At 44.2% G+C, this 22,766-nt stretch overlaps 1 protein-coding gene across 3 annotated transcripts in view; it reads left to right on the forward strand.

Annotated features, from left to right (window-relative positions):
• Positions 1–285: 285 nt before the first annotated feature.
• The window catches only part of LOC145412540 (uncharacterized), a 186,486-nt gene continuing 164,005 nt past the window's right edge, over positions 286–22,766 (forward strand). Inside the window, exons 1-2 of one of the 3 annotated variants that reach the window (XM_080282440.1) lie at positions 286–347; positions 16,101–16,531. In XM_080282440.1, the coding sequence (XP_080138566.1) occupies positions 16,529–16,531 (3 nt within the window). In that variant the 5' untranslated portion in view covers positions 286–347; positions 16,101–16,528. Of the gene's footprint in view, positions 362–1,215; positions 1,328–16,100; positions 16,532–22,766 lie in introns of those variants that run through there. The other 2 variants (XM_080282439.1, XM_080282441.1) reach the window with 2 other exon arrangements.

Here is a 22,766-nt window from a genome sequence, read left to right on the forward strand (position 1 = left end):
AAAAAAAAAGAGAGAAAGAGAGTAACAAGAAACGTAATGATAAGGGATAAAAAAAAAAAGGGTAGAAAAGGCCATTTAAGAGAGGGGAGATGAGAGAGAGAGAGAGAGGGGGGGGGATGTAGTAGTAGTAGAAGATAAAGGCGGGAGACAAAGAAAGTGGGAAGAAAGGGGAGAAGGAGGAAGAGAGAGAGAGAGAGAGAGAGAGAGGAGAGAGAGAGAGAAGAGAGAGGGAGAGAGAGAGAGGGAGAGAGTGGAGCGAGTGCAAGAGAGTCAGTATACGTCAGACCTCGCTCGCACTAGCACGTTACTCCCTCTCGCCCATCCCGCCACCCGCCCGCCGCCGACTGGTAGCACCCCTTTAGTACGCCCATGCACGCCCACGCACACGCACGTACACGCCCCCACACATGCACTTACATACACACATATATATATATATATACTTACATGGGTACTCCTCCCATTCATACATTTACAAAAACACACGTAAGCACTTTATTATCCACACACAAATCACACCTACACACACACACACACACACACACACACACAGCATCCCCACACATCCCTTATACCTCCTCATACATACAAACCGTAATAAAGGAACGCTAAGCATATCTTTACGCGGCTGACCAATTCCAGATTCACCTTGCATTCATATCAGCACCTCGTCTAACTATCTATCTATCAAAGCAACATTTAGCAAGCGCCTGTCTACAATTCTAAAGTGAAGTGTGTTATTCAAAGACATCTAAATCAAAATTAATATCTATCCTGTTGCCAATTAAAATACGTATACATTTTTTGCATAAGTTATTTTCCCTTGTCGGTGATATATATATACAATAGAGTCAGTTATATTCATTTCCTGTCGGCAACGTAAAATTCAGGGCTAAATTAGTATGTATATATTCTGTGCAACACTAAATTTATTCTGCTGGGGACACTTTTGGAAACAGCTATATTTTTTTTTTTCTTTTTTTTAATACAGGTGCACATACGCTGCCTCTGTTTTCACACATATACAAACATTCACGGACTCACAATCTCTCTCTCTCTCTCTCTCTCTCTCTCTCTCTCTCTCTCTCACACACACACACACACACGACCCACGCAAACACGCACACCATCCATATCAATTGTTTTTTTACGTCAAAGCTAATAACGCTGGAGAGCCGAGTGTGATGTTATGGCCGAAAAAGCACATGTTTAAGCCGATCCCCGACCAAAAAATCGATTAAAAAAAAACAGATAAGAGCAAGAGGAAATGAAAAATTTTTGCAGGGACAAATATGAGAATAACAGAAAAAAATAGTCCAGGCCAAAAGTAAGTAGTGCGAAAACTGATAAAAAAAAAAAAAAAAAACCTACGGGAAAAAAATAAAAATGACGCACGTAAAAATCAGTGACAAAAAAGGAAGTCCATTCAAAACAAAATACGAAAGAAAAAAGGCGAATTTAGGAAGATCAAAAATAGTTCATATAAAAACAAAAGAATTACCGTATGCCAAAAAGATTAAGCTCTACGATACGGTGAACGCAAAACCAAAATAAAAAGAAATACAAGCCTGCAAGTACAACACAATAGAATTTAAAAAAAGTACTTAAATCGTGCCATTAAAAAAAAAAAAAAAAAAATTGAAAAGTGCATACAAACTCCCCCCAAAAAATAAAAATGGAAAATGTAATAATCTTTCAATCCGCGCCGAATAATTCCCGACATAATTTCTGCCCCAGTGACGAAGTTGCCGTGTGGAAATTATACTCCCGATTATTTCCCAAAACTCTGATTATATTATACCGTGAGGGAAACACCGTAAATGGCTGAAATTATAGATATTTTTTTAATGCTGGAAAAATCATGGACAGTGGATAATTTTATATGGGGAAAAAGTAATATTTTTTCGCCCAGAATGTTGGACAAAGTTGGGATATAAGTTTTAAGGATGAAATATATTTTTAAAAAAAGTGAAATTACACATTTTTGTAACGTTGGATCAATTTTGGAAGGTCAAGTTTTTATATGGGGAAAATCCATGGTGGAAATCATAGAACTATAAAATTTTGGAATGGGAAAGATCACTAAAAGTTTATTTTTGTCAGAAAAAAAGAGTGTAAATGATAGGAAGTTCTTTTTTATATAATGTTTGGAAAAGTTACGTAACGTCGATTATTTTAAACGTAAAAAGTTGAAACTGCTGATCGGAATTTTATTATAATGTTAGAATTTTTGCGGAAAGTTTTGTTAATGTGAGAGTTTGGTATATGAATCCAATCACTAACTTCAAATATGGATACGAAATAAGCTGTCTTGGGTAATAGGTATAAGTGATATATAAATGTATAAGTATGAATGATAGTTATAAAATATGAATGATATCTAAAATGAACAGTATATGTATGAATGACAATTATGGAATATGTATATGTAAATGAATGTCTGAATGAATAACTGGGTGGGTGTGAGTGATGATTATGAAATACGCTAGATGCGTAAATGAATAACTACAGGAATGAAACTAGGAATACGCATGATAATTACAGAATATGTATAATGTATAGGACTAAGGGATGAGTTATATTCCTCTCTCTTAGCTCCTTTATTCCAGTTATGTCTTTTTGTGGCTTATTATTATTATTTGTCAGACGATTTTATTCAGCTTAGGAGAGCACCCTGGCAAAGGAGGGGTTAATGAAGGCTGCATCCAACTTTATTTCAATTAAAAAATATCTTTAGTTGAATATGATTTGGAAATAGCAATAGCATATTGAGAGAGAGAGAGAGAGAGAGAGAGAGAGAGAGAGAGAGAGAGAGAGAGAGAGAGAGAGAGAGAGACGTGGTCGGATCGAAGGAGATAAAGATACGATTAGTCACAGCTGAGTCAGGAAATGGATGCTGACAAACGTAGTGACTCAGACGTAGCTGATTCATCTGCTTTTTGAGTCAGATGTGTTGAAACCAATTCCTGAATCTGGCAACGTTTTTTTTTTTTTTTTTTTTTTTTTCTAATGCCAAACAGTTCTAACATCGAAGACTCAAATTATCTGTTGCCTCTTTCTCTCTCTGACTCACACACATGCTGCCTCGAGAGTTGACTGACTCGGGTGTTTATTGACGAGTGTTTACTGACTCGAATGTTTAATAACTCGAATGTTTAATGACTCAGGTGTTTGCTGGCTCATATTACGGACTCAAGAGTATTATTACATGTGTTTACTGACATTGTTATTATTATTATTATTATTATTATTATTGCGTATGACGACTACATGGTGCAAATCTCCTAATGGTGTGTCGTAGGGGAAATACTGGACCTCGAGAACGGGCTGCCTCTCCTGTGTCCAGAGTCATATTCATAAAAATAAAAAGTTTTCGAAATTAAGGAACGTTTATTGGGAAAAGTCAAAATGGTTTCCCTGATCGACTCAAGTTTCTCTCTCTCTCTCTCTCTCTCTCTCTCTCCATATCTTAATTACCGGGGATGAAAAAAATGGCGTTGCTTTGTGCCTTTAAGGTGTGTGTGTGTGTGTGTGTGTGTGTGTGTGTGTGTGTGTGTGTGTGTGTGTGTGTGTGTGTGTGTGTGTGTGTGTGTGTGTGTGTGTGTGTGTGTGTGTGTGTGTGTGTGTGTGTGTGTGTGTGTGTGTGTGTGTGTGTGTGTGTGTGTGTGAGAGAGAGAGAGAGAGAGAGAGAGAGAGAGAGAACGCCTTTCTCCTTCACACTCATTTTGCCCACGCCTTTAAAACCTTCACTCACTAAAGGCAAAGAAGAGAGAGAGAGAGAGAGAGAGAGAGAAAAGCTCTCTCTAAAACCTTTACCCCATCTCCTTTCTCACTGGACTTTCCCATCGCGCTGTTCTCTCTCTCTCTCTCTCTCTCTCTCTCTCTCTCATACGTTGGCAATATTCAGAATCTTGAAATATGTACAGCAATGGTAGTTACGGGTGTATGTTAGACAGAAATGACAGAGATAGAAAAAGATACATTAGGAATAGCTAGAGAGACAGTTAAATAGACAGGTAAATAATCATAAGAAAGAGAGAGACAGAGAGAGAAGGTGACGATCTCGTTACCACAGACGCCTAATGCCAGAGTTGATCTAGTGTGGCCACGGCACCTCTCCCTAAGCGATTTATTTTCTTTACTGCACCTTACTGTCCACTTCTGAGTTATATAAATCCTCCCAATATTGCCATACCCTGCATAAATATCGTACAAAAGGATATTAACCAGCGATATCCAAAAGTAAATCGCTAAGGAAGAGGTGTTTGTGTATTGATGTTAACTATGTCGATATTCAAACGATTAAATGTGAGAATATTAAGGCTCAGTATGGAAGATAGATCGCTAAGGAAAAGTTGTTACGTGGCTTCCCCTGCAACTCGGAAGTAAGGCCTTTGTTGCGGTCGCACTGGATCAGCTCTGGGATTAGGCGTCTGGTTGTAATGAGACAGTCTGATTGTTTTGAACAATCTCTCTCTCTCTCTCTCTCTCTCTCCACTTTTATCTCACTTTTTGCTTTATTTATCGTATTCATTTCTTCCCCATTTTATAACACTCCTCCCCCTTCTCTCTCTCTCTCTCTCTCTCTCTCTCTCTCTCTCTCTCTCTCTCTCTCTGTCGATGGGGTGGTGATGATAAAGGTGTTAATGGCAATTGTGGTGGTGATGATTGTTGTGATAATGGCAGTGGTGATGTGATGATGGTGATGGTGATGCTTGATGATGATGATGATGATGGCAGAGGTAAAAAACATGATGGTGGTCGGTGATGGCGATGGTAATGATGGCTGACTGTGTTAATGGTGGTGGTAATGGTGACTGGTGGTGCTGATGGTGGTAATGGTGGTTGATGGTGGTGGTAATGGTAGTTGGTGGTGTTAATGGTGGTGGTAATGGTTGTTGATGATGATAATGGTGGTAGTAATGATGGCTGATGGTGTTAATGGTGGTGGTAATGGTGGTTGGTGGTGTTAATGGTGGTGGTCATGGTGGTTGGTGGTGTTAATGGTGGTGGTCATGGTGGTTGGTGGTGTTAATGGTGGTGGTAATGGTTGCTGATGATGATAATGGTGGTAGTAATGATGGTTGGTGGTGTAAATGGTGGTGGTCATGGTGGTTGATGATGTTAATGGTGGTTGGTGGTGTTAATGGTGGTGGTCATGGTGGTTGGTGGTGGAAGTGATATTAATGGAATGCGTGATAGAGGTTCATGAAAAAAAAAAAAGGTAATATCTGATGCCGAGTCTAGTTTGTGGGGAGGTGAGGAGTAATATCCAATGGTAATATGGGGAGGTGAGGGTAATATCCAATGGTAATATGGGGAGGTGAGGGTAATATCCGAGGGTAATATCCGACGGTGAGGGGTAATATCTAAGGGTAATGTCCAGGGTGAGGGGTAATATCCGAGTGCAATTCCTGGGGGTGAGGGGTAATATCCGAGGGTAATATTCAGGGTGTGGGGTAATATCCGAGGGTAATATCCAGGGTGTGGGGTAATATCCGAGGGTAATATCCGGTGGTGAGGGGTAATATCCGAGGGTAATATCCGGTGGTGAGGGGTAATATCCGAGGGTAATATCCGGTGGTGAGGGGTAATATCCGAGGGTAATATCCAGGGTGAGGGGTAATATCCGAGTGCAATTCCTGGGGGTGAGGGGTAATATCCGAGGTTAATATCCGGGGGTGAGGGGTAATATCCGGGAATGAGGAACAGTATCCGGGGTGTTAATATCGCTTCAATATCCCCGAATAGGTATACTAGGGTAAAAAGTTTACCTGAGATGTGTCAGCCTGGTGTTTCTCATTAATAGGAGGGAGAGAGAGAGAGAGAGAGAGAGTGTGTGTGTGTGTGTGTGTGTGTGTGTGTGTGTGTGTGTGTGTGTGTGTGTGTTGTCCGGGTAGACAGCTGTCGTATTCATTGCGTTCGCTTGATTGGACCATGTGTGTGTGTGTGTGTGTGTGTGTGTGTGTGTGTGTGTGTGTGTGTGTGTGTGTGTGTGTGTGTGTGTGTGTGTGTGTGTGTGTATCAGTCATAGCTCATACCAATGTACACATTAATCTCGCGTAAATCAGTGCTTCACGAACACCTGTCAAATTCACTAATAACATAACTAAATATACACTATGATTTCACCCGACAGAATTGGCCCATTCCTTCAACAAAAATAATAAATCGTGGTTGCCTGAAACTCGATTAAAGTTAACTATGAGAGATAAGGAGAGACAGGGAGGGGTACGGGTGAGGGAGACATGAGTAGGGGTGAGGGAGAAGAGTAAGGTGAGGGGGACAGGGGTAGGGGTAGGGATAAAGGCGGCAGAGGTAGGGGTGAATTCGGCAGGGGTAGGGGTGAGGGAGACAAGGCTAGGGGTGAGGGGTGTGTGGGAAGGTAGGGAGCAATAGAGGGAAACAGCACGTGTTGAACATGAGGGTGGTGTGTGTGTGTGTGTGTGTGTGTGTGTGTGTGTGTGTGTGTGTGTGTGTGTGTGTGTGTGTGTGTGTGTGTGTGTGTGTGTGTGTGTGTGTGTGTGTGTGTGTGTGTGTGTGTGGAGAGAGAGAGAGAGAGAGAGAGAGAGAGAGAGAGAGAGAGAGAGAGAGTTATGAATCAGAGGAACTTAAAGTGGCTTATCTGGAAGTGAGTGACCACCTCCCCTCTCTCTCTCTCTCTCTCTCTCTCTCTCTCTGCTTTATTGCCTGAAATCATTTATGGAAGCAATGGTCAGGAATTACCATGTGAGAAAAGTAGGGTCTAATTTGTGTGTGTGTGTGTGTGTGTGTGTGTGTGTGTGTGTGTGTGTGTGTGTGTGTGTGTGTGTGTGTGTGTGTGTGTGTGTGTGTGTGTGTGTGTGTGTGTGTGTGTGTGTGTGTGTGTGTGTTTACATTATAGTTTGACTTTTTTTTTCCGACTCAGAGCACAGAGTTGGCAGTTCGCTGCTTGAGGCCCAGCAGTCTTTGTCTGTGTTACATGCCTTCACATATCATCATTTTGGCGCTAATACCCACCGGCGGTACTGAATACACGCAGGAAATACCTCAATCTCGACTGGTGTGATGGTATTGACGGGTGTTTTTTTTTTTTTATAATGTCAGTGGGTATTGCGGAAAATCACTGTAGGCTGCGTTAACAAAATTCACCTTCTCAGTCTCTCTCTTGCTTTACTCTGGGATTGAACTCGCATCCTTCCGAACAGCAGACGACTTCTCCCTGTGTTATAATGCAGCGTGGTAAGGAGAGTGTGGGCGGTGTGAGGTATGCATTCTGAGAGCTGGTAACATTAAAAGAAACAGGAGTAAAAAGTGGCGTCTGATGCAGTGAAGTCCAAAGTTGTCCTGAATGCTTGACTAATGAGAGGGTTAAGTCAGGGGGGAAAAGACTAAACTCTCTCCTCTCTCTCTCTAAATCTCCTCCTCCTCCTCCGCTTTTCTTTAAATTAAAAAATGCTCACAAAGAATCCTTAATTTACACGGGAAAAATCTGACCACAAGATAAAAGAAAGGGAGAGAAATGTGCCTGGATGAATAGCACTTGAAATACTGAGAGAGAGAGAGAGAGAGAGAGAGAGAGAGAGAGAGAGAAAGAAAGAGAGGAAATCTTCATGTTATAGGGCGCCATCCGTTCAGACGATTTTCTTATTACAATGACCAGACGGTTTTATTCAGCTCAGGAAAATAAACTGCAACTGAAGGGGGTTACGAACAGCTTTCATTATCTCTTGGAACCCTGTGTTTCCTCTCTCAGTTTTTACTTACTAATTCCAGACGATTTTATTCAGCTTAGGAAAACCCTCTCGCGCTGGAGGGGGTCGTGAAGGCCACATCTAACCCCTCCACTTTTATAATGATCTGAGTAAAATCGTTTGATAGTAGGGAGAATAGAATATGGAAGTTGACATCTAATAAAAGTGATTAAAATAAAATGCAAAAGAAATATCGGCAGTAGGTGCAGTATGTAAACTATTTCGCTGTTTAACTTCCATGTCCTCTCTCTCTCTCTCTCTCTCTCTCTCTCTCTCTCTCTCTCTCTCTCTCTCTCTCCGCTCTTCCCTTCTCATTTTCTCTCCAAACTTTCCCATTTTACTTCATACCTTTTTATGCTCTTAACTTAGTTCGTATCCTCCCCCCCCCTCTCTCTCTCTCTCTCTCTCTCTCTCTTTCTCTCGACCTTCCCTAATTGGAGCCGAGTGCAATTTCTCATTCTGACCACTTTAATTCGAAGATGCATTTTCTTTTATTTAAATTGTTGCTGCTGTCAGACGATTTGATTTACTTTGTGCCAGTCCCTTAATCCCTTCTCTCCAGCTATTTATCCTCTATTCTTCTCCCTTCAGACGATTTTATTCAGCTTTGGGAGAGGAATCAAGGTTATGGAGGGGTTAATGGAGTCTGTTTCTAACCCCCTCACTACAAATGGCTTCTGTAAGGCTTAAAAAATCGTCTGGAGGTAACAAGAGGACAAGAAAATTCGGTTCTATGGGGTTAATGAGTCAAAACCTAACTTCCATTTCGAAAAATCTATCCTGACCTGAAAAAAAATCGTCTGGAAAATAGCACGAATCAAATAGAAAAATACGTCATCAGAGTGACAGGGTTAATGGAAGTTAAATATGTAAAGGTGGATACGCAAGATTAAGTAGCTAAAGTACAGGTGCTGCGAGACCTCTTATGTCATCTAAATTACAGCCCCAGTGAGTAAGCTGGGTGGTGGGGCGAGGTGGTGAGATATATGAGAGGAAGGGTTTATGACAAAGGAGTGGTTAGATGAAGGAGGGGCAGTCCGAGAACGAGGTTGAGGGATGAGGTGGAGTGATGCGGTGGAGGGATGAGGTGGAGAAATGTGGTGGAGTAATAAAGTCAAGGAATGAAGGGATGTGGTGGATGGATGAAGTAGAGAGATGAAGTGGAAGTGTGTGGTGGAGGAATATATACGTGAGGGTTTATGACAAAGAAATGGTTGAAAGGAGGAGGAGGAGGAGGAGGAAGAGGAGGAGGAGAAGGAAGAGGGGTAGACTGAGAAGGAAGTGGAGGGACAATGTGTGAATCTTATACAGGAGGGAGAGGCGTAGCAAAACAGAGAGAGGAAGTTAATGTCTCTGTGTATTTCTCTTTCTGCGCATCCTTTTTCCATGCATATTTCGGTTTTCCTTATTGTCCGTATTCTTATTTTTCCATATTCTGTCTCCAAGTTTATTGTACACCTGGTGGCTTAGTGGGTTAAGGGTCTCCAACCAGCTGTGGTCCATAAGGGTTTACGAAGTACATCCGGGGAATGGTTGGGGTTTACTGCTCACATGCCACTCAGGGACAGGCAACTGGTCACTATCGCGTTAAATGTCTGGATTTAGTGGCCTCGCCCAGGGTCCCTACGCTCCTGATGGGCCAATAAAAGACTGAAAGATAGATAGATAGATAGACAGACAGATAGGTAGGTAGACAGACCCTTGTTTCTATGCATCCTTATCTAAAGTCTGTGATTCCTACTCTTCATGTGTCAATCAGTCGTCGATTTTCTGCTTGTCTCTTTCTTCATTCTCAATTCATTTTTCACTCGTTTTCTCGCAGACTTATTGGTATTCGTTTATTAGATTCATTTTCAGCGTGCGTGTCTCTCATAATTTCTTTTTTTTCTTTTTTTTTTTAGCTGCTCCCAATCCTTTCACTCTTTTTCTTTTTGTCTATTTTTGCTTTTATGACTTTTTCGCTTTTTTCGTGTTTTTATCTTCCAGTCATTTATCTCTGCTTTTCATGTCGGTTTCATAAAGCGTATTTCTCATTACTTTTCCAAAGCTGTTTTCTCTCTCTCTCTCTCTCTCTCTCTCTCTCTCTCTCTCTCTCTCTCTCTCTCTCTCTCTCTCTCTCTCTCACTAATAATCCGTGACTTATTAGTTCTTCCACATTCCTTTAAGCCATTCCCAATTTCTCTCTCTCTCTCTCTCTCTCTCTCTCTCTCTCTCTCTCTCTCTCTCTCTCTCTCTCAGTTACAAACCCAAACCTGACCTTTCCCTCACAATGCATTGACCACAGTACTATAATTGCAATCTACGCCCACCGCCCCAATGTGTCTGACCTTTTTATTGTCCTGCCCCCCCCACCCCTCTCTCTCTCTCTCTCTCTCTCTCTCTCTCTCTCTCTCTCATACCAGACGATTTTGCTCAGCCTCAGGAGAAAAATCTCCCCCCTAGATTTCATGATGCAATTCTGCCTGTTTCTATTTCTGTTTTGTAATTAAGATGGAGTGGTCACGCGAGGACAACCTGGCTGGAAAATGAGGACAACGAGAGAGAGAGAGAGAGAGAGAGAGAGAGAGAGAGAGAGAGAGACAGACAGACAGACAGACAGACAGACAGAGACAGAGAGACGGAGAGACAGACAGACAGACAGACAGGCAGGCAGACAGACAGGCAGACAGATAGACAGAAATAGAAAAAAAAGAAAAATGACTAAAAAGACATGTCATTCTGGTAAAGGTATGGATTTTCTGACAGCAAAAGATTTATCTCTGCTGTGTAATACCCTCTGGTGTTAGAATAAAATTTAACCCACTCATTAGGACGGTCTTTTTCCCTCCCCACATCCCTCTCTCTCTCTCTCTCTCTCTCTCTCTCTCTCTCTCTTTCTGTGTGTGTGTGTGTGTGTGTGTGTGTGTGTGTGTGTGTGTAGACTTCAGGTAAGCTCTCAACAATTTCAAAGTCAGTTCGTCGAAGAAATGAGGGACCGGCTGTGACGTACAAAACATTGGAGAAAATCAAAAATATATATATATTAGGTGAGCAATATACTAGTGTCTCCTCTACGAATGCGATATAAAAATTTAATACAGAGAAAGGCTACATTGTTAAAAAGGGAGGCTATATTAATAAAGAGACTGTTTATTAGATGGAATATATTAATAATGGTTATAAAAGAGAGGCTATATTAACAGAGAGGCTATCAGTAAAGAGAGAGACTATAATAAAGGATGAGGCTATACTAATAAAAACAAAGGCAGTATCAATAAGGAGAGAGACACTATAAATAAAGAGGCCATATTGAGTGACTATTAATAAGGAGAGAGGCTATGTTAATAAAGAAGTTACTATATTAATAAAAAGATGAACTATAATGTGAAGCTCCAGATGGTTTTACAAGCCTCGAGGGGAGCTAGAGATTAAGACACTCAGTTCTCATATAGTCAAGAGCACAACTGACTTCATTACACACGCATCCGATGAGAAAAGGAAGTGTAAAAACCAATAAACGTACAGTACGTAGTGGTTTACAAGAACATGAATAACATAGAAGTGGTGGTGGCAGTGGTGGTAGTAGTAGTAGTAGTAGTAGTGGTAGTAGTAGCAGTAATGGGCAATATTAACCTTTAAAAATAATGACCATGTTAAAACGACAAGATGAAAGTTCCATGAGGGCTGTTAACTTTTTTATTTACCTATTATTTTTTGACACGATAGGGGAAGCCAGAGTAAAACTTCTATTGCATATATTGTCTGAAACTGTATGGAAAAGGAGTACATAGAAAAACAGATAGATAAAAAAGGTAAATTGACAGTTATAGATAGGCAGAAGGACGGAAACTTATAGATAGGGAGGTAGATGGAGATAGATATATTGATAATTAGACAGTTATAAGACACAAATACACAGAGGGATGGATAGATACATACAGATAGATATACATATAGAACGATATACTCAAACATACACAGAAAACAACGGTCGATATACAGAAAGAGAATCCATCCATCCATCCATCATCCAATCCTACATTGCCCCATGAGGAGCGTAGGAGTCCGGGGCTAAGCCTCACTCATCCCTGAGAGGCATTACATGAGCAATCAACCCCAACCAGCCCTTGGATATAAACCTTCACCGGCTCAATCCGATTAGAGCGCAATAATTAATCACTAAACCACCAGGCGCCAAAATTTGGTTATATGGTTACCACCCAGCGTAGTAAATGGTTTCCTGGTGTACAGGAAACCATTTGGCTTGTCACTCAGTGTAGAGCCTGGTAACCATATAACCAAATTTTGGCGTCTGGTGGTTTAGTGAGTAATTATTGCGCTCCAATCGGATTGAGCCGGTGAAGGTTCATATCCAAGGGATGGTTGGGGTTGATAAACATATGCTAAACAGACAGATGCACAGAAAAACAGGGGTAGACATACGGAAAGACCGAATAAGACAAAGAGATACATAGAGAAAAAGCAAAAAAAAAAAAAACACACACAAGGAAAAAAACTCAAAATAAAACAGAAAGGAAGCTAGCGCGGTGTTTGTGGCAGTGTTAAAAGCCAAGGGCACTACCTGTGGCGGCTGGCAGACAGGGAGTGTGGTGGTGGTGGTGGTGTGTGCTGGTGTTTGATGTTTGTGGTGAGAGAATACACACACACACACACACACACACACACACACACACACACACACACACACACACACACACACACAGTAGAGTTCATTATGGCCGCGAAGCATTTGCGTATGAGTGGTAAAACATCAATAATTATGGACTGAGACAATGGCGTGTGATGTGCTTACGGTTGTTCAACACCAATATGCTATGCGGTTATGAACACTAAGATGGCTTGGCGTAATGGAGAGGATGGAGAAACAGAATGACCAAAAAGAGTTTATGTGACTGAGGGGGAGGGCGTAGGGGAAGAGGGAGACCGAGGATGAGCTGGAAGGATGGGGTGGAGTGATATGAGTGAGGGGGGCATGAGTCGGAGGGAGGGCTGGCAAATGGCGGAGGATAGAGTGATGTGGAGGTTGTTTGCTTGTGACCGCCCCTTACGGGATTCAAGGCGTCTGGCTATAGATGGGCAGATAGGTTATAAGAGGGATCAAAACGAGAATGAAGGAAAAATGAATGAAGTTACTGACGAATGGAGAGAGAGAGAGAAAGATAGAGATAGATAGAAAGCGAGAGAGAGAGAGAGAGAGAGAGAGAGAGGGGGGGGACATTTCAACCCTTTTAATCCAATGATCTATTTACCACTTTATACCTGCTATGTCCAGACGATTTTATTCAGCTCTGGGGAAATCTCTCAATGAAGGGTTTGAAACACTCCCTAAACCCCCTTAAGTCCGGTAACCTCTTTACACCACAATTCTCTTTATCACCAGACGATTTTATTAAGCAATTCTCTTCAAGTCTAGCAAGGAAGGAGATGATTTAGGCTGTATCTAAGCTTACAAGTTGAAAAAGTCTCTTCTAAGCTATTGTCTAAACTCTAATCCGTCCTCTTCAAAATGTCTCTCTACCTCAAACTACTGTATACCTAAGCCATCGAGTTCGAAAGTCTCTCTCCTGGGCTGAAACTATATCTAACCTCTCTAGCGCAAAACGTCTCTCCTAAGCTGACTAAAATCGTACAGAGACAGCTAGAACGAGACAGGAATGACGTCGAGATATAAACAGAGGTCGAGCACTCTATGGCTGATGGGATGCTCAGTGATTTTATTGTGACTGGAGACTTTATTTAGCCTCTTTTTTACCCTTATTTCCATCGGCCTCCTCTTTCCTCTCAACCCTTATGCCTCTTTCTTCCTCCCCTCCTTCCCCTCACATCCACTCCCTTTGCCCCCTCCTTTCCCCATCCTCCCCCTGGACCTCCTTCCTTCCTTCACATCCCTAGCCTCTTCTTCCCTTCATATCCCCAGCCTCTTCTTTCCCCTCTCCTTCTCCCCACCCCTTCTGCCTCTTCCTTCCTCTTTCTTACCCTGACCTACTCTGCCTCTTTCTCCCCTCCTCTTTCCCTCACATTCTTCCTTCCTCTCCTCCCTCTACCTCCTCCTCCTCCCTCCTTTCCCTCATCCTCCTTCCCTCTACCCCCTTCCTTCCCCTCAATTCCCTCCCCCCACTCCCCCAGGAAGGCAGGTGGTCCCCCAGCCGTGATAAAGCCGGTGACGGTGGCCGGCTGGAAAGGTTAAAGGCAGCCTGGGTGTGTCCGATACTCCCTATACCACCCCACACCCACCTTCCCCCCAAAACCCACCCCACACCCACCCTCCCCCCAAAACCCACCCTACCCCACCCCATACCCACCCCACCCCATCCTATACCCACCCTCCCTCACCCTGTACCCACCCTCCCCCACCTTATTCCCACCCCACCCCACCCTACTGTATACCCACCCTCCTCTCACTCCACACCCCCTCCCATTCCATATCCAGCCTTCCCTCCCACCACACCCCTTCCTCCACCTTGCCTCTTCCCCTCCACCCCGCCTTCCTATCCTGTCACTCCTCTTCCACCCACTTCTCTCATTCAACACCTTCTCCCTCCCTCCCACCATCCTTCAACCTTTCCTTTTACCCCTTTCCCCTCCCCTACCTATCCCTTTACTTCCCTTCCCTCACACCCCTTGGGCCCTTACCCTCCCGCCGCTCCCCCTCCCCTTTTCCCCTACCCTTCAACCTTCCCTCACGTCACTACACTTTTTCCGATTGCTCCCTCTCCACCCCCTCTCCTCCCTCTGCTCTTTATCCGTCCCCTTCTACCCCTCCTCTTCTCTCTCCCCCTCCCAGAACCTCCCCTTTCCCTCCTCTCTCCCCTTCTTCCCTCTCCTCATTCGTCTCTCTCTCTCTCTCTCTCTCTCTCTCTCTCTCTCTCTCTCTCACTACCACTGCCCCACCCCTCTTCCTCACTCTCGCAACCTTTCCCCGTCATCACCCATCTCTCTCTCTCTCTCTCTCTCTCTCTCTCTCTCTCTCTCTCTCTCACCACCTCGCCACTCCCTTCCCTTTCTTTCCTCACCCACTCTCCGCCACCTCCCTCTCTCCCCACCCTTCCTCCTCTCCCCACCGTACACACGACACCCCCTGTCGGGCCGTCTGTCTGTCTGGCCGTCTGTCTGTATGTCTGGGTTTGGGGACGGAAGCTAGACAGTCTCAGATCGTTTTTACATAATTTATCAACTTATTATATATTACTGCTGTGGAGAGTATGACGACGACGACGATGATGGTACTGGTGACGACGACGACACAGACGATGATGATGATGACATGACAAATCTTGTCTGAGCCGATCCAGATTCATAAAATAAATGACAAACAGACAGGAAAACAAGAGAAAGGCAGACCCTCTCCTGCCTCACCGAAAAAGCAGCGAGATTTTTCCCCCGTGAAGTGGGCAGTAGCGGAGTGAATAGCAGGGTGGGGCCGTAGAGAGAGAGAGAGAGAGAGAGAGAGAGAGAGAGAGAGAGAGCTGGGTAGGAGACAAGTTAGTGAAGAATGTGGAAAGTTAGGGAGGGAGAGAGAGAGAGAGAGAGAGAGAGAGAGATGGGGGGAAGAGGGCTGGGTAGGAGACAAGTTGATGAAGAATGTGGAGAGGGTCAGAGACAGACTGGGTAGGAAAGAAGTTAGTGTAGGGAAAGAGAAGCTGGGTAGGAGACAAGTTAGTAAAGTATGTGGAAAGTTAGAGAGAACGAGAATAGAGGAGCCGTGGTGGTGCATTGGTTAGCACGTTCAGCTCGTAACTGGAAGAACTCAGGCTCGTCTCACGGTCCGATTAAGCATTAGAGCAAGTCTGTTTCCCTTTTGCCCTGTTCACCCACCAGTATAGTTGGGGATCTGGATGTAACAATGACAGCTGTGGGTCGTATTCTATGGAAAGACTGGGACTCAGCATATGTTTTTTGTCTGCCTGAATGACCTTGAATAGATAGGTATTAAACTATGTCTTTTTATTTGGGTGGATAAAAGGGCCTAAAAACGAAAGAAAGAAAAAAAAGTTATGAAGGAGGGGGTCAGGGCGGAAAAAAGTGCGATGTCATGTCAGAGAGAGAGAGAGAGAGAATGCTTACGTGTATCCTGCTATTTATAATCATCTGCCAAACCATCCCTCCACCACGTCACCAAAGTGTAAACAAACCAACTCCCACTTCGGTTTCGGCTGGCTCGTGTCTTCCCAGAGAGAGAGAGAGAGAGAGAGAGAGGGGGGGGAGGAAGGGAGGGAGGGGGAGAAAGGGAGCGAGGGGGAAAGGAGAAAATATTTACTATTTTTAATCATCTGTCGAAACGTCCCAATTCACGTCGCCACAAATGTAAACAAACCAACTCCCACTTCGGTTTGGGTTCGTATCCTAATTCCTGTCCTCCCACGTTAGGTGTTGTAGAAGTGCCAATTAAAAAAAAAAATCAGTATTTAAACTCCTGAAAAAAAAAAAAAAGTGTGAAGGAATGAACCAAGAAGTAGATAAAATTGAGACATAAAGGGGAAAGTCTAAAAGTGAGTCGATTAGTAAAAAAAATAAAAAGTGCAATGGAGCCGAACTGTAGCCCCTTCCATGGAGTCTGCGCAGGACCTGGATCAGGATCATCGACATGCGCAGAACCCACCCACTGAGGACACGAGGGAAGAGGAAAAGGAAGAAGAAGAAGCGGAGGAAGAAAAAGAGGAAGAGAGAGAAAAGAGAGAAACGGTTGATAAATGGAGGCATGGATGATCATAATAATAATCATCTTCATTTTCGTGTTCCTGTGCATCGTCTGCTGTATCATATGGCACTTCTTCCTTGAGCAGCACTGAGACACAATGGTGAGTATCCAGATCTCTTACTGTTTATTTATTTTAGTACCTGTAGTGAACGTCGGAGATCTGCCCGCGCATGCTGGGTTAGCCTACACTCCGACACTTTTTCCTTCCACCAAAATTCCCTGCTTTATCAACTAACTCCTCCCCGGTCCTCCTCCTTCCTTTCAGCTGTTTTTTACTTTCGTCAGTCATTCTCGACAGTTGTTCCTTTCACCGAAATTCCCCTCCTCACTAACTAATTCTTCCACTGTCCCCCTTCTTCCTTTCGACTGTGCTTTCCTTCTTAGTAATACATTCGCAGATCCGCCTCCAGTAAATCAGTCCCCCATTTTAGCTACATCGCATTCATCAACACATACAAGCAATTACAGACAAATTACTGCTTTTTCTTCCTTCTTTACGCTCCCCTTTTTCTAAGTATTCATTCATTTATACATCAGGTACTTAAAAATTCTTGTTCAGTACATAAAAACTAATTATCCCCTTCAGGTTGATGACGTTTTGTTTTATTCTTGCTGTTCCAGACGACCTAATTCATCTTAGGACGGATTTTTTTTTTTAACTAGAAGGTATGTCGAGTTTTTCTTAAGCTTAAAAAAAGTATGAAGATATAGCATGAATGACAAACACATGATCGTAGTAAAAATGTTACGTGCCCGAAAGATTTTGTTCATTACTTAAAACGTGCTGTATAGAGCATGAGTTATTGTTCAGTACCTGCAATGTGTTATTCATATCCAAAAGATGCCTTCCAGTTTTCTCCCAGCAGTGTTCATTAAATACGGGGGAGACTGAATCATACCCGACATCCCGCGAATGGGCAGACAGACCGAGTGAGAGAGAGTTCCTTTTCTGAGATACTAAGACAAGCGCTGTAATTAATTTGTGTGGAGTTTGTAAGGGCTGGATGTGGGCGGCGACAGAGGCTTGGGGTGGGAGAAAGGTAGGGGTGAGGGGATGAGGGTGGAGACAAGAGAGGGAAAGAAAAAGACGAGGAAGGGAAAGGGGTGAGGGAGGACGAGGAGGGTGGGAAGATGGGGTGAGGATGGTGGAGAAGGAGGGAAGACGGTGAGAAGAAAGTGGGAGAGGGAGGAGAGGTGGTGAGAGGAGGGAGGGAGAGGTAGTGGGAGTGGGATGAGAGAGACAGGAAGAGTGGCGAGAGAGAATGCAAGGAGGAAGAAACAGAAAATGAAAGGGAAAACAAGAACGAAAGAGAAAACAAGGAATGAGAGGAAGAGGATAATAGAAGAGTGAGGGAACTGGTCAAGGAAAATATCGAGAGGGCACTATGAAAAGGAAGGAGGAAGAGAGGAAGAAAAGGAAAAATGAGAGAAAGCGAGGAAAATGGAGGAGGAAAGGAGGAGGTGAGGGGAGTAGGAGGAACGAGAGACTATTCACCTGCACTAATTTGAGTTTACCTGGCCCGCTCCAACACACGCACCTCCAAATTTGTGATCAATTAAAGCGGAGCGCCTGTGATAATAGAAGCACAGTCAGATGGACGGTACTGAGATGGAGTGAGAGGAAGAGGTAGACAGAGTACCAGATGGAGAGAGAGAGAGAGAGAGAGAGAGAGAGAGAGAGAGAGAGAGAGAGAGACAGAGAGAGAGAGACAGAGACAGAGAGAGAGAGAGAGAGACAGACAGACAGACAGACAGACAGACAGAGAGGGGAAAGAGTACAAGACGGAGAGATGCCAGAGAGATTAAAACTAGAAGACGGAGAGAATCAGTCATCCTAAAGATGGAACAAGAGGTGGAGCTAGGATAAGAAGACGGTGAGAGGGATGGTTTAAAGAGTATGATCCTTGAGATGGAGTAAGAGGAAGAGATGGACTAAGAAAGATGAGAGAGAAAATAAATAAGAGTGGCAACCCACAGGCGAGTGAGTGGGAGTGGTAAGTGGAGAACAAGATATGAAATTCACAAACAGTTTTTCTTCCTCAAAAATGAATGGGCCAAAGGAAAATACCCTACAAACGTTCTCACTTTCAAATAAAGAAAAAAAAAAGTTCATTTCTAGATGGCGAAACTCATGATGTTTAAATGAATGGAGGTCATAGGCAATGGGAAAAGGCAGACTGAGGACGACAGTTTCAGAGCTGACCTGGTGCACACATGAACAACGGAGAGCACAGGTTAGCTTATGCACTACAGAAGACGTACTGAAGCCATACGTGGAACAGTTTTAAAATTAACTTTCTGACGGCCGGGGCAAATCTAGTGCCATGTTCCACTTAACACCACACGATTTTATTCAGCAGTGAGAACAGGAGCCACGGTGCTCATACAGGTGTACCGTGAACCCTCTCATGGTAGGAACAACTCCAGTATTCTATTCCCGCTAACGCCACACGAATTGGAATACAGGAGTCTGAGTGTTAAAGATGTATACCAGAGTTTGATAAATCAGGCAGACGTCCAACAGGTCGGAGCTGAGGAACCTGAAGAGAGTGCCAGCTGTCATGAAGGAAGTGCCACCTGTTATGAGGAGTGCCAGGTGTCATGAAGAGTGCCAAGTGTCATGAAGTGTCAGGTGTCATGAAGTGTGCCAGTTATCTTGAAGAGTGCCATGTGTCATAAAGTGCCAAGTGTCATGAAAAGCGCCTGGGCGTCAAGCAGAGTGCCAATGTGTCATGAGGTGAGTGTCAGGTGTCATGGAGAGTGTCAGTGTGTCATGCACAGTGCCAGGGTGTCATGAATAATGCCAGTGTCATAAATAATGGCACATGAATAATGCCAGAGTGTCATGAATAATGGCAGGGTGTCATGATGAGTGCCAGGGTGTGTTGAATAATGCCCGAGTGTCATAAACAGTACCAGGGTGTCATGAACAGAGTGCCAGGGATTCGTGATAAAAGTGTCAGATGTCATGATGAGTGCCATAAAGACTGTAAGGTGCCATGAAGCAAGCCTCATCGTCGAAGAGAGTGTCAGCGTGTCGTAAGCAGATACAAAAATTAAGTGGAGGAAAAGTAGCCTACATGTCATTAATTGCAAAATCAAGACATGTAGAGAACAAAGAATGGACGCCACGAAACTGGTACGGTGTCAAACATGGGGGCGTTGTAAAGAGAGTGCCAAATAAGAGTAGCACAAGGAAAATAAGTGTCATGAGAAGACTTCATGAAGTAGGAAGTTTTTGTTGAGTAACACCCGTCTGTCTGACCGAGCAGACCCATCAGCCGCTGGGAAGCAACTACCTCTGCGAGGCCAACCTGTTCCGTGAACCGATATTCACTTAAATCAGACAACGCCTCGCTACAGCGAGGGGTGAAGAAGAGTGTGGAGATTTCGTACGGGGATGGACGCCGCACTGCGTCTCTCCATCCGGTTAACAGGGGTATTATAGCAGGCTCCACATCGCCGCGTTATGTGGTTATATAGTTACCATCCAGCTTTATAAATGATTTCCTGAGTCACAGGAAACCATTAGGCTTGTCACTCAATGCAGAGCCACCCAAGGTGGAAAGAATAATAATACAAAGTGACAGGAAGGAAAAAGTTGGAAAAGAGGTGGGAAGACACAGAAAAGAATGACAAAGGGGAAGAAGTGAGTGGATGATGGTCGTCATCAACCACCACCGAAGTAGGGAGTCAAAGTGGAATGCACAGAACGAAGACGGTGACATGCAGAAAGTGCCAGAATGTCATAGAAAATCCAGTGTTATGAATGTCAGGCAAAGAACAAAGAAAGAGTACCATAGACAGACTTTCATGAAAAGTGCACGTCATGATGTTATAACAAAAACGTAAGGGTCATGCATAGTCATGAAGTGTCAAGAGGGGTGTCATGAACAAAACCAATAGTGTGTGTCATGAAGTAAAATGCCAATACGTCATGCAAAGAACGAAAGAGAAGGTGTCGTGAATAAAACCAATAATGTGTGTCAGGAAGTACGAAGTCAATATGCAATACAAAGAACAAAGGAGAGGGTGTCAAGATGTGTCAAGGTGTCATGAACAAAGCTAAAAACAGGTGTCATACATCGCCAAACCAGAATGTCATGCAAAGAAATTAGACTGTCATGCAAAGAACAACGAAGGAAGCTGTGTCATAAGGAAATGCCAAAATAAGAGTACCATGCAGACAGTGCCAGGAGACGGTAGGTGCCATGCAGGAACGCTGATGGTGATAAGGCCAGGGAAGGGTGCCAAGGAATGATGCCAGGGGGGGAATGAGGAGAGGAAGACTGAAAACGAGGAGAGTGGTGGGTGGTGGGTTGTGGTTGGCGGCGGCGGTGTTGGTGGTGTTGGTGGTGGTGGTGGTGGTGGTGGTAGTGGTGGTGATGGTGGTGGTGATGGTGGCGAAAGTGGGTGATAATGAAGGAGGTGGTGGGTGATGGTGATGGTGGTGATGGCGATGTTTGGTGATGAAGAGAGAGAGAAAAAAAAAGAAAAAATCAACAGCCTACACAACAACACCATTAACAAAATCTCGTAACCATGGCAACCAAAACTTCGCCTCAAAAGCGCAACCAACATTTCCGAGGCAATACAGACAAACTTTCACGCCTCCGAGAAAAAAAAAAAAAAAAACAGGAGTGTAATTTTGCAGAAGTATAGAGTAGCTACCACGGCAGTCCTCTGAACCCGGAAATGGCATGAAGGGGGACGATTTTTTCAGACGATTTCTTTATTCAGATTATTTATTGATAGTCGGGTTTCTTTTTACTGTTCGTTTCGGGTGGGAGGTACGGTGGCTCGGTGGTTAACGTATTCCTCTTGCTATAATTGTGGTCTGAGTCTTGGGTTCAAATCTATTCCGTGGCGGGCATTTTAAAGCAGATGCTGTTGATTCATACCTGTGACTCCCAGCTTCAACTCTCACATGAATCACAACCGCTACAGACATCCCTTCCTCATTTGAACTTCTCCAGCATGGGAAGCGATTATTTCTGGCGACCATGCTCCCACCGAGGAGAGGATCCGTACCATGATTATTCAGGTGGGAAGACAGAAGAGGAGAGGAGAGGAGAGGAGATTAGAGGAGAGGAGAGGCGTGGGGTGGGGTGGAGAGATGAGAATAGAGGAGGGAGCCAGGGTGAAAGAAAGGAGAGGGGTGGAGAGATGGCGCAGGAAAGGGTAGGACTGAAGAGAGGAAAGGAGAGGAGAGGGGTGGAGAGAGGATACAGAGGAAAGAGAGAAGAGGAAGAAAGGAAATGAGAGGAAATGGGAAAGAGGCAGAGTTGAGTAGAAGAGAGGAGAGGAAAGGAGAGGAGAGGAGCGGGGGTGGTGAGAGGCAAAAATGGCACTGTTGTAGAGGCGCTCTGGAGAGGGATGGTGGAGTTCGGCAGGGAGGGGGTGTGGCAATGGTGTAGGGAGGCAGAGCAAGGCAGGGGAGGGTACGCAAGGATTGGAAAGTCAGGACCAGGCAGGGAAGGGCAAGGTACTGTAGGGCAGGGAAGGACAAGGAAGGCAGGGCAGGGCAGGGCAGGGCAGGGTAGGTTATGGCAAGATACGACAGGGCAGAGAAAAGGAGGACAGAACAATACAGGATAATTTCATACAAAGGCAGGACAAAGGTGAGGAGGGAAAGAAAGTGTGATATCGAGACTGGGTAAGGCAGGGCAAAGTGGTGTAGGACTAAGGCAGGGGAGTTCAAGACGGCAGGAGGGATAAGGGCGGCGCGTGACAAGACAGGAAGGTGTAAGGCAAAGGCAAGACTGAGGAAGGGAGGGGAAGGGGAAAGGGAAGGAGAAGGGAAGGGAAAGGAGGGCAGGCCATGGCAGGGGAGGGAAGGGCAGGAAAGGGCAGAGAAGGGTGGTGCAGGAAAGGGACAAGGTGTGGGCAAGGAACAGCTGGAAAAGGCAGGACAGGGCAAGGTAAGTAAGGGCACGATAGGGTAGCGTGGTATAAGGCAGGGCAGGACAGGAAATGGTGATATAGGAGGTGGGAACGGTGCGGCAGGGAGAGGCAGGGCTGAAAATAGAGGAGGGCGGTGTTTGACATAGCACCCAAGTCACTACCACTACCGCAGCAAAACACACACACACACACACACACACACACACACACACACACACACACACACCAAGAGGGGGAGGAGGGAAGTAATATAACTCTAGCCAAACATTTCGACACATTCCCACTGTAAAAAAAAAAAAAAAAAAAAAAAAGCAAGCAAACATTGACATTACGTGTGCATACGAAAGGGAAGCCAAAAAAAAAAAAAAAATGGAGGCTTTTCCAAAATATTCCTATGACCAACAGACGATTTTCCTCAGCTTAGAAATGAA

This window comes from Coenobita brevimanus, chromosome 93 (assembly GCF_032717465.1).
Source record: "Coenobita brevimanus isolate Jiangsu-jjx chromosome 93, ASM3271746v2, whole genome shotgun sequence".
Taxonomy (NCBI): domain Eukaryota; kingdom Metazoa; phylum Arthropoda; class Malacostraca; order Decapoda; family Coenobitidae; genus Coenobita; species Coenobita brevimanus.